This window comes from Photinus pyralis, unplaced genomic scaffold, assembly GCF_008802855.1.
Source record: "Photinus pyralis isolate 1611_PpyrPB1 unplaced genomic scaffold, Ppyr1.3 Ppyr1.4_LG3a, whole genome shotgun sequence".
Classification (NCBI taxonomy): Eukaryota; Metazoa; Arthropoda; class Insecta; order Coleoptera; family Lampyridae; genus Photinus; species Photinus pyralis.
This window is the reverse complement of record NW_022170509.1, coordinates 21,600,654-21,612,123: the sequence shown is the minus strand read 5'-3', so window position 1 is coordinate 21,612,123 and position 11,470 is coordinate 21,600,654. Positions and strand designations below refer to the sequence as shown.

Below are 11,470 nucleotides of genomic sequence, written 5' to 3'. Positions count from 1 at the left end.
ATGTGCACGACGCTTTGAAAATAGGTACACGTATTTTTAAGGATATAACTGGTATAAGAAAGGTCCTGGTAGGTACCTCCTATATAATAATAATAATACGCTTTTACTCCCCTTGAATTTGTATATAACAATAGGAATATAAAAAAGCTAACCTCATTTACAAAGTATAGGTAACTTGATTTTTGAAGTAGTATCATTGAATAAAATCCTGTGGTTTTTATTCAATGGTAGTATTAAGACTTTTATCTAGTATACTATTTTAAATTTTTAATGTATTTGAGTGACAAGTATTTGAATACTTTTTACTGTATTCAAATAGGTACTTTTCAAAGTAAGTTAATGAAATAGGTACTTTTCAAAGTATTGGAATACTTTTTATAGTATTCGAATATCTTTGATAGTATTAGAATACTTTTGAAAGTATTCAAATACATTCTAAAGTATTTGAATACTTATTTTTTAAAGGTATTTGAATACTTTTTTCTATGTATCTGTATCTAGTATTCGTTTGTGCTGGACGTAAAAGTATTTAGTATTCCAATACCTTTGATTTGTGTAAAGTATTTACTATTTAGTATTCAAATACTTTTTGAAAGTATTCTGCCCAGCTCTGCTTTATATATGTCGTAGTCTTTTAGTGAAATCAGTCATTTCACGAAACGCCTAGTCCGAGGCCTAGTCATTTAGTGAAACGCTGAAAATTTGTACGTGTGGGGTAATTTCCCTTCCCCTTCTAGATCGATAAGGATCAGTGGCGGATTATGACCTTAGCGGCCCCTAGGCACATGTTAACTTGCGCCCCCCCCCCCTACCTAAAAAAACAGAATTACAAAAAATAAAAAAGGTTGGGACTTACAATTAAAACTAAGTTAGGATTACCCTATAGACGGCGCGCGGAAAGATGAACGAAGGCGATCGCGCATTTAAATTACTACAATTCTTGTGTAGCGTAAATTTACGGTTTTTTTATTTTCGTTGCGGATAGCATCGCGGTTAAGCCTTAAGCCGCTCGCGGTAAATCGGGAGTCTACTGTACGAAAAACTCGTTTTATAGTAATAAAACAATTTTATGTACTCGGTTTGCGGCCCCTTTAGACCTGCGGCCCCTAGGCAGTTGCCTATCGTGCCTAATGGGAAATCCGCCACTGATAAGGATACCATTTATCGATCTCTAATGGGAAGGGAATCCAATCGCTTGGTCTTGGAAAGTAAACTGTTCCACAGTTTCATATAAATGACTAGACTTTTCATGAAATGTCCAATTTCATTAAACGGCTGCGACATATATACCTAGCAATGTGTGATGTTGGTGGTCTAACCATTTGTAATAACATTGAAATGCAAATTGACTATAGCCATTGAATAAAAATATTCAATGCTATAGCATTGAATAAACAATGACTATAGTCAATGACTATAATGAGATAAGTACATAAACTCTTCTTATGGATGAAGTTTATTAAGTGCAAATTTAATTACTGGGCAATGCAAATTTTGTTGTTTGAAAGTAAAACTATTATTTTTAATTTCTGCCCTGAATTTACCAACTACCTACATAAGTTAATTAAAAATCTACCTTCTCTAATCGAAGTGTCAAGATAAGAGCAATAGTCTTATTATTACTAATTAAGAAGGTAGGTAGGTATGTTATATTACCTACTCATTCAATTACTGATATAAAAAAGAAAATACATTACATTATATTATAAAGATTAAACAGGTAGGTATAAAGTAAGGCGCAGTTAAAAGATATTTATGAATTAAGTACATTAAGGTTCAGTTCGTTAACGGTTAGGCTCACATATATGTATACGCACCCTTAGGTAAAATGCATAGTGAAATGGTTTGGTAATATGAAAATCGTTATGCAATTTGCGAAACAAATTCATAAAAACGCTCCCTAAATGGTCAAAAACTTTATTGCACGTCCTTTAGGTACTATTAACTTTTTAAATTTGGGAAAAGCAAATATCTACTGGCCTATCCACAGTTATTATTAATTTATTATTCTTCGCATAGCTAGGGTGGCAGGTAGTTTCTATGCGAATAGAATTTTAGCCTGTGATGTATCCCCTGAGGCAGGAATTAGGTATGGGATAGGCATTGAACTGTATTATAATTGTGTATACAATTCAAGTCGCTATTTGAGCCAAGGAGTTAGTTTGTAAATCTAAATGGCTCAACCTATTACCTATCTTTAATTTTGTGAGTGACAATAATTCATCAAAATGCCCACACAAGTCCGTGTGGGCGTTTTGATGAATCATTGTCATAAAAGTAAATATAATAGGTGACAAATACTTACACATTATGTAAAATAATCTAAAGGATTCCTAGTAACTTTACATCAGAACTTGTAATACTTATGTATGTTAATTACTTATGCTCATTTTATTTTATCGGGAACCCTTTTCCGCCTAATAATAACCTCCAAAGCTCCCCAAACATCAAATACAAAGACAGCCGAAACACAACCTATTTACTAAGTATCTACCAAATTTATATTAAGTACTTACCTTAGGGAAAGAATGAAGCATCAATATCGTGAAAACTATATGCAGCCTTTATTATAGAGATTTACATACCAGACATATACTTATTAAAACGTTTATTTGTGTTAAATAACGAATACATAGAGTATCAAAAATGATAACATAAAATGCGTGCAACTGATTTCAATGACGTAATAGTTAAACAACTACAAAATAAATAAATTGTCGTAACGAATGTCCTAAGCAACTCTCACATCCATGCTATCAGATAATACAAATTCATAAACTCTCCCTTAACAGTTAAATACATAATATAAAATTAATATGTATCTTTTAACATGGTAATACTTAATAAAAACATTACAACAGTGATGATGTTAACTTAAATGTATAGGTACCTAAATTAAATTGTACACAACCATGTCATACTTAACCAAACTTAAACAGTGCACATAGAAATGATGCCAAATGCACGCCTATAGGTAATAAAAAAGGCTTATGCAAACAAGAAAAATATAAGCAGAAATATGGTAACGAGACATTGGAAGTAAAACCTTTTTCATTTGTTTATTAAGTATGCCGTTTCGCTAATCAACTAATTACCAGAACCCGGACGATTTACCACCCGGGGGATTTTGTACTTTGATACAAGCACGTCTCGCAACGTCCAGGTCCTCTGTAAAATTTCATTTGTTAATTTAAGGCACCACTACGCTAAACACTCTCATACCACTAATTGAAAACGTCGAGTCTTGTAAATTGCGTTGACCTTCCGGCCTTGGTCCCTTACAGGATGGTGTTGATACTGATGATTCGGGTAATGTTGGTGTTGGACATACTTTACGGTCATTTTCCTGTCAAGAAAACGCAAATTATTTTAGGTATGTTTTGCGGAGAAATGCAATTAACTGACTTATATGTTGCCTACTTGTCTAATCATTAATTTTGAATTAATAAGCAATAAGTATCACTAATCTGTTGCATGTTAGGATAGCATATCAACAAGTAAAGGATCCACCATTTTGTGGTTCAATATCGCTTTTGATATCAGATGATGCACACCAGCTTGATCGATTCACTCTGCATTTGGAAAGTATATTTATTGATATTTTGTCTCGAACTAAACAAACAAAAATGCATTCTGATTGTTACATATTGTTGTTAAATCATATCTCTTTCACGTGTTAATATAATTAGTAAATGTTTTGGGATACGCTGATCGCTGACCCCGTTCCCTACTGTGGTACATACAGTTCACGAACTGGCGGCTTCATAATCTGGAATCATTTTTCGAAACCTCCAACTTCAACTGTAGCTTGATAAATAAACAAAATAGTTCAAATAGATCAATCCGTAACACATGTCTTTGCTGGTGATCCAATTCCGGGTTTATTATATAGGTCACGAGAACTCATCAAAAATTTGTAACAAAATAAAGGAGCAGTCATGACCATGATATAAATATAAGGGCACTACAACGGCGCAGGGTGAAAATTGTCGTTACTGATTTGCAATTTGGACTGACTTGTAGGTGTGTAGTTATAGATTCAGTAGAAATAAACGCTTAAACAAGGAAACTCTAACTACATTCAAGTCGCTACCCTATACTGACTTGCAGAGTCCTAGCTTTCCCATAGCTCAAGAGTTCCCCTGTACCAACAAAAATACTATCGCATATTAATTGTGCGCTAAATAGGTAACCGACCACTACCTTACACCTGTTCCCGCAACTATTATATCAACGTTGGTCCATTACTAAGGCAATAGTTTCCTAGAGCTCGGAAAATGTGTTTTTCTTCCCTTTTTAGCGTAACACAACGAAGTTGAGGTAAAGCTTATGTGCTCGTGTTTCCGTCCGTCCGTCCGTTCCATCGAGATCTCGGCCCCTGGGCCACCTAGAGACTTCGGGTTTTCGCTAATTGATAGCTGTTATGGTCTATATTTGCCCAATTCGATCAGTTTCATTTAACTCCATATTTTGCGCAGACTGCGCAATGCCAACTTTCATATTTATGGGGATATTTCTTTGAAATTTTAACCACAGACGCTTCTAGTAAAGATAAACATTTCGCGCATAGTAAAAATTATGTGGGCATGCGCAGTGACTGCGCAATGCCAACTTTCTTATTTATGGAGATATTGCTTTGAAATTTTAACCACAGACGCTTCTAGTAAAGGCAAACATTTCGCACATAGTAAAAATAATGTGTGGGCATGCGCAGTGATGTGTGGGCATACTGCGCAATGCCAAATTTCTTATTTATGGAGATATTTCTTTGAAATTTTAACCACAGGCGATTCTAGTAAAGGTAAACATTTCGCACATAGTAAAAATTATGTGGGCATGCGCAGTGACTGCGCAATGCTAACTTTCTTATTTATGGAGATACTTCTTTGAAATTTTAGCCACAGGCGCTTCTAGTAAAGGCAAACATTTCGCACATAGTAAAAATTATGTGGGCATACGCAGTGACTGCACAGGTTGCTCATAGCCAACTTTCTTATGTATGGTAATATTTCTTTGAAACTTTATAACTTATAACTCCTCTCTTTCTCTGGACGTGGATGTGCTTCAATATGCAGATTCGACATTTTGTGTGCTTTTGGTGACGATGCGTCGTTTCAATACTTTGTGTTACGCGGCAATACCCACGAGTGGGTTTTGGAACATTTTTTATGTCCTAGCGACGCTCGAAAAGGACGTCTCCATAAATTTCAATACGGAAGAGACTTATGTTATTTTATGGTTTAGATATAATTAAATCTGAAGTGTCTTTGTGCCTTTGTTGACTGTCATTTTAAAAGGTTTTTGAAATGCTAAAATAATTAATGATCGTTTTAGTTCTTACACTTGTTTAGATAATGATTGGCAGACATTCATCCTTCGAGAGACATACCTACAGCGCCTTTATATTTATACTATGGTCTAGATCATCACGTGGCAATTGTTTTTTTATTTATAAAACTCACACGCTTAGGTGTTCGAAAAAAGATTATATGCGAGATTATATGTAATACACTTTGGTACACAGGCTGCATTGTATGTAGGGGTACATTTATATAATAAAAGAAATCACAACATAATTATTAATTAAAACTTTACTCCCACAAAGGGGGTGAACCTATGACACACCATGCGTGCATAAAAAATCATGTAGGTAATATACAACATTGTTAGATAATTATGATCTACAAAATGTGTTAGATACTTAATATAAAAATAAAACACAACAATAGCAACTTAAAAACGACTGCGTAAAATAAACCAAAATTGAAGCGTATTTATCTCACGATCACTATTCGTTTACCTTTTGTGTTGGTTGAGTTACCCAATTTGCATCTCCATTATCGCTTGGTTTAAGTTTCGACGCATTTTCGATGTCATAAACAAAAGGTGGAAAAACTGGGCACTCAATATAGTTGCCATGGCCTTGTACAACTTTTACTTGCTCATCGTCTACACAAACTCGCCCATTAACTATGACATATTCTGGAACACCGTGGCATTCCATACCCTAGTAAAGGTTTTCATTATCATATTGTTTTGACGATAATTAAATACCTCAAAAATATTAAAATCAACAGCTTGATGATGAGTTTTAGCGGAAATTGTTCTAGTTTTGTTAGGATTCCAAATTACAATATCGGCATCGGAACCAAGAGCGATGCATCCCTTGCGCGGATACAAATTAAATATTTTAGCGGCAGTTGTACTAGTAATTGCCACAAAGCGGCAAGCATCTATTAATCCACTATGTACTCCTTTTTCCCAAATCACAGACATTCTATCTTCAACACCGTTAACACCATTGGGTATCTTTGAAAAATCGTTCAGTCCCATTTCCTTTTGACTCTTATTGAAGGTACAATTATCACTTCCAGTTAATTGAAGATCGTTTCTACGAGATAAATTATTGAAGCTTTCGATAGTTTAGTTAAAAATAATAGCTGTTAGATTCCATACAAAAAAACAAATACTTCATAGTGTTCAAAATGCGCTCAAATGACAATGTTAGATGTTAATAACACACTTACGATGCTAACAGTCCCAAAAGTTGAGAAGGGGTATCAGAATTAGACCGCAAAGGTGGTGATGTAATGGTGGTGACGTTATGACGATCGCCTGCAAGGGCCGCAGCTGAAGCAAGCACCTCCCCAAATATAATTTGACCATTCGCTTGTCTTTCAGCTATGATTTTGGCGGAATGACTATTGGAGATGTGCGCCACATACAAAGGCGTTTTCACCTATAGGTACTTAAAAATGTTTGATGCCGCTTTTTGTAAATTGTTTTACAATAAATATGGTTATATGCAAACAAACTTACCCAATATGAAAGTGTGTAATTATTAACGATTCTGTACAAAACGTACCTATATGAGTAATTGCAAAGTTTCATGCTTAATGAAACAGGTTATATACAAACGTGTTGCACAAAATTGGGTTAAATAATATTAGTATCGTATGTGCCCAAATTCAAAAGGAAAGGAATAACTTACTGTGCCAAAGAATTCATTAAATATTGCGGTGTCATAGGATCCGATCTGAGAGGAGGGCTAAGCACATGACCTGCTGAATGTTGGAAGCAAGTGTTTTTACAGTGAGAACCATCAGTACCTAACGCAGCGGCCAAAGTTTCACCAATTACTCTAACTCCACGACTACGTGCTTGTGCTAATGCTATAGTTGCTGATTTGCTCATCACATGCACAATATACAGTGGGCAATCTACCTACAACATGCCATGAACACCTAACAAAATTGCTCAACACAAAAACGGGAAGATTGTGCACATAAAAATTCAAATTAAGGTATAATATGGGTGGGGGGAGGGCCATCTGCCTTCTACTTACAGAATTCTGATTTAATGATCTTATGCGAACATTCCGAAGTAGGTCTTCTTAAATAAAAAAAGATAAAAACAAAATTTTGGAAAAAACATGCTAAATAAAAAAAACACATGCAATAGTGTTACTGCTTGGTTACTAACTTTTTAAAATAATAGTCCAGGGATTCTTACTGAAGTGACAGCACTCATATATTTTTTACCTGATTTGCAATTGTACAGGCACGATTGACTGCTTCTGCCTCTACTTCTTCGGGCCGTGACAATTCATGCCCTTCGGGTCCTGTTACACCTTTAGCCAATAATTTTTCTGTATTCTTGAAAACGATCGAGCCGTTTTCGGCATGTACCATTGCGACTGCACCTAATTTTTTACAAGCTTCAAATGCACTGTATAATTCGGAATCGTTCAACATAAAGGAGTATGCCATAAACGTTTTGAATGAGTTAACTCCGTGCTCTGAACAAAGTATTGACATTTCGTCGAAAACTTTATCATTCCAGTACGAAATTATAACATGAAGTGCATAGTCGCAACATACCTTCTCATCTGCTTTTTGTCGATAAGAATAATAGGAGTCCAGTAATGATTCTCCTTTCTTCACCAACACAAAGTCGACTGAAATAATACTTGAGTGCGACGATACTTTCGTAAGTACCATACATACTTATCATTGTAGTTCCTCCGGCAACCGCGGCTTTGGTTCCTTGATAAAAATCATCTACAGATGTAGTATTCATAAACTCAAACTCAAAGTGAGTATGGGGATCTATTCCACCAGGAATTACTAATTTACCACGAGCGTCTATAACTCTCGTTCCACCTGGAATAATCAGGTTGCGGCCGAGCTGTTTAATAATTCCATCCTCAATATAAACGTCTTCTTCAACAATATCATCTTCGTTTACCACCTTCCCATTTTTGATTAATAAACGGTTTTGAGCGCTCTAATAACAAATTTTTTTGTTATGAACGTGTACAACACACAAATTGAAAAAAGTAACTTCCAAACTGTTTATTTTAAATTTGATTTAGTTGGTTTTGAACCCTTTGTTAGAATCTTAATGACCAGGCGATAATGACATAAACAACAAAAATATCATACCTCTGTAGCCATTGAAAGTATGTACTTTAATGGCAATTAAGGACAAACACGGTTTTATATAGCTTCCATATCTCTTAGATATTTCAACATGGGTAATCTTTGAACCTTTGTCCTGCTTCAATTTGAACAAAATTTGTTTTGGAAAATGAAATCGTTAAGTAATTCATCAAGTTGTCGATATTGTAGTAAACAATTAAGTAGGTATTCAATCTAATCTCGTTGTTTAATTTCGTAGGGTATGGAATCAATGTAATCTGTAGGACCTAACATTGCGGAACTGTGCAAGTGTGATATTTGCTTTCCTGGTGAGAAAATTGGAAAATGGCCAACTTATAGTTTCTCAATTTTGTTTGCTTCGATCAATATAGCTCGAAGAGGACGAGATGTCTCTGCCCCTAACATCTGTACGTAGGTAAGTAAAGCAGTATCTAAATGTAATTGGTCTTATAAAAGAAATGAAGAAAATTTTGCCGAATTATATGCAAATGTTAAACCAAGGAAAACTTTGTGCAACCGAATGACTTGAAATATATACCTAAATGCGTAAGCTTTGCTAAATAAAATTTTGTAAATCGTCTTGGTTTCATTCACACTTCCGTCCATTACAGGAAGAGTTACTTAATTATCGTCAGTGAGCAGTTCAAAATATCTAAATGTTTATTAACCAATTTAATATGCAACAAGAGTTTAGGATACGTTAATATGAATAATTGCCCGCACTTCCGTTTCATGGTAACCGTTATTATGGTTTCTCTTCACGCGCGGACATAATGCTTTTTGTCTCAAGCAGTAAATCAATTAAAATTTGAGACATTTTATTAAGGATGATCAGCTAACTCTGACCTACAAACCATGTGTTTCTTGAAACTTAGAGTAGGTAAAGAATTTCTAAATGAGCGTATGGAGTGAATACTAATTGATCTTATAAAAAAATACGTTTCAATTGAATGTATCATTTGGAATCTACCCTACTTGAGAATCCTGAGAGAGGAAATACTAAATTTTAATTGTTTGTAGACTATTTGGCATTAATTCAGCTGAAAAAAACCGCAGCCACATTTACATATGTTATAATGCAAATTTATTCTAAACTCAAAATATATTCAATTAAACTTATTTTGAAATTGTGTCTATTAAACAGTGCTAATATGTAATTTCTAATTTTAATTTCTGGAAGGTTGAACTTTAATAAAATGGAAAATGTGCTTAAAAATCAATAGGTAGGTGTATTACTCATACAGTAAATGCGCAATGAGGTCATTTTAGGTTATTTTCATTCTAAAATAATTAGAAGAGGAAATGAACTCATCCTTTTGTGTCCTATAGGGGGTAAAATAGCCTAACCAAAAGAGAGTTATGCAACGCAGTTATTCATGTTCATTCTCCCTACCTGTAAGTGAATGGGCACTTTTTTAACTGGAGTACTCATGTTCCGGGGAACTGCTGAACGGTTTGCAGATTTTCTATTAGATGCACCAAAACAACCGATTAAACTTTAAATTATCCCCGTTATTACTACTAGGACGCGCTCGAAAATACTACGTTAGGTTAGAACGACGGCGTCGGTAGACTATCGTAGGCGTAGTAAAACTTGGGCGAGGTTTACGCGTTCCGTTACGGCTTGACTATTGGCAGAATTTTATTATTTTGGTATCTTCCTATATGTGAACTTCAACTGACGCGTAGTTCGTTGAACTGAACTACTTTTAACGATAGCCAAAGCTCCCGCATTAGCGACTCCCAAGTTTAAAAGAAAAAAGAAGCGTCGATGTCACGCTTGCAACTTACCCCTTCTAACATATCGCAACACTGTTTAAGCTTTGACAACAGCGCATCGACTTTATTATTTTTCAACCACCGACCACCGACCTGGTGCACACTTCATTTTCGACCTGGGTAGATCTCTTAGGTATACCGACGCAGGATACCGCACTGTGTTCTGAAATTTGCAATAACTCCACAAAACAGTGAAAACGCTTTCCGCTGATTTCGTTGCCAATGAAAAGTCCATATTTTTTAAAAAAATACCGTAGAGAGTTTAACGTTTAAAAATTAGGTATATTAAACTTATTTGGCAATCAATATTGTGACATTTGAATCTAAAATAAAGGGTTGCGCACAAGAAGGTAACATTTATCATGCGATTTGTAAGAAAAATCTACATATAGGTACTGTTAAGTATATAATAATGCATATAACTTTCTTTTCAAAACATTTATGGCTACTTCAATGAGGCACACTTTAAGACTTGTCATTTGTATATAAACAATACGTCTGACTTAATGACCATGCTATGGTCCTGCCTGACTCCTCTCCTCCCAACAGCAGAAAGCATTTTTTTGTAGTCGATAGGATGGGAACTAATAGAACAGTCATCTCTGTACAATTTTACTCAATCTCAAGACAGCATTGAATAGATTAAATTACGTCCAATTGTTTTTTCTTTGTATGTACATTAACCCGTTAGTTTTTGAGGCCAAAACCATTCCAAAAGAATAAGACCGCTTTAGAAATGAAGAATATAGTTTGAAATTGTCCACCTAACACATTATAAGAATTAGAGAAAATGACATAGATACATATGTATTTATTGCGTTTCCTTATTAAACTTTATAGTTTTTTCTGAATGTTATAAACATATGAATACTACGTTTGCCAACAGTACACATTTTTTATGTTTCTGATAAGAGCTACATACGTTTTATTACATTTTTATTGCATTCAAGTGGGCGTCGGCATTGACTTACTAATTATGGCGTTTTATAACTGTTTAGACAAAACCATATTTGAATTATGATATCAAATGAAGTATAGCATATCCCAGTCCCCAAAATACATAAAGGACCCCACTGAACTGTACTTATCTATGGAACTATCCCTGCCATAGATAAACCGTTAAAAAACGTTAGTTCATGATTCATAATTCCTCCAATTTGCAAATCAGCAGGCCCAGCATAATCGCACCAGCAGTAAAACAGGCAGAAAGAAGAGTCAATGAAGAAAAAAAATTGTTCAGGATGCAGAAG

At 34.8% G+C, this 11,470-nt stretch overlaps 1 protein-coding gene across 3 annotated transcripts; it reads right to left on the bottom strand.

Annotated features, from left to right (window-relative positions):
• Nucleotides 1-2,591: 2,591 nt before the first annotated feature.
• LOC116165276 (dihydropyrimidinase) lies at nt 2,592-10,258 on the bottom strand. 3 transcript variants are annotated; one of them, XM_031479568.1, is made up of 8 exons: nt 9,835-10,258; nt 8,007-8,286; nt 7,542-7,957; nt 6,528-6,739; nt 6,055-6,391; nt 5,801-6,007; nt 3,223-3,346; nt 2,592-3,168 (listed from the first exon to the last, which is right to left on the bottom strand). In XM_031479568.1, the coding sequence occupies exons 1-8, from the start codon at nt 9,871-9,873 to the stop codon at nt 3,092-3,094; spliced, it is 1,692 nt and encodes a 563-aa protein (XP_031335428.1). In that variant the 5' UTR covers nt 9,874-10,258; the 3' UTR covers nt 2,592-3,091. The 3 variants fall into 3 exon arrangements, with proteins under 3 accessions (XP_031335428.1, XP_031335427.1, XP_031335429.1); XM_031479567.1 differs by lacking the exon at nt 6,528-6,739 and adding an exon at nt 6,992-7,224 and having other exon boundaries at nt 9,835-10,257; XM_031479569.1 differs by lacking the exons at nt 6,528-6,739; nt 9,835-10,258 and adding exons at nt 6,992-7,224; nt 8,445-8,625.
• Between the last annotated feature and the right edge of the window lie 1,212 nt (nt 10,259-11,470).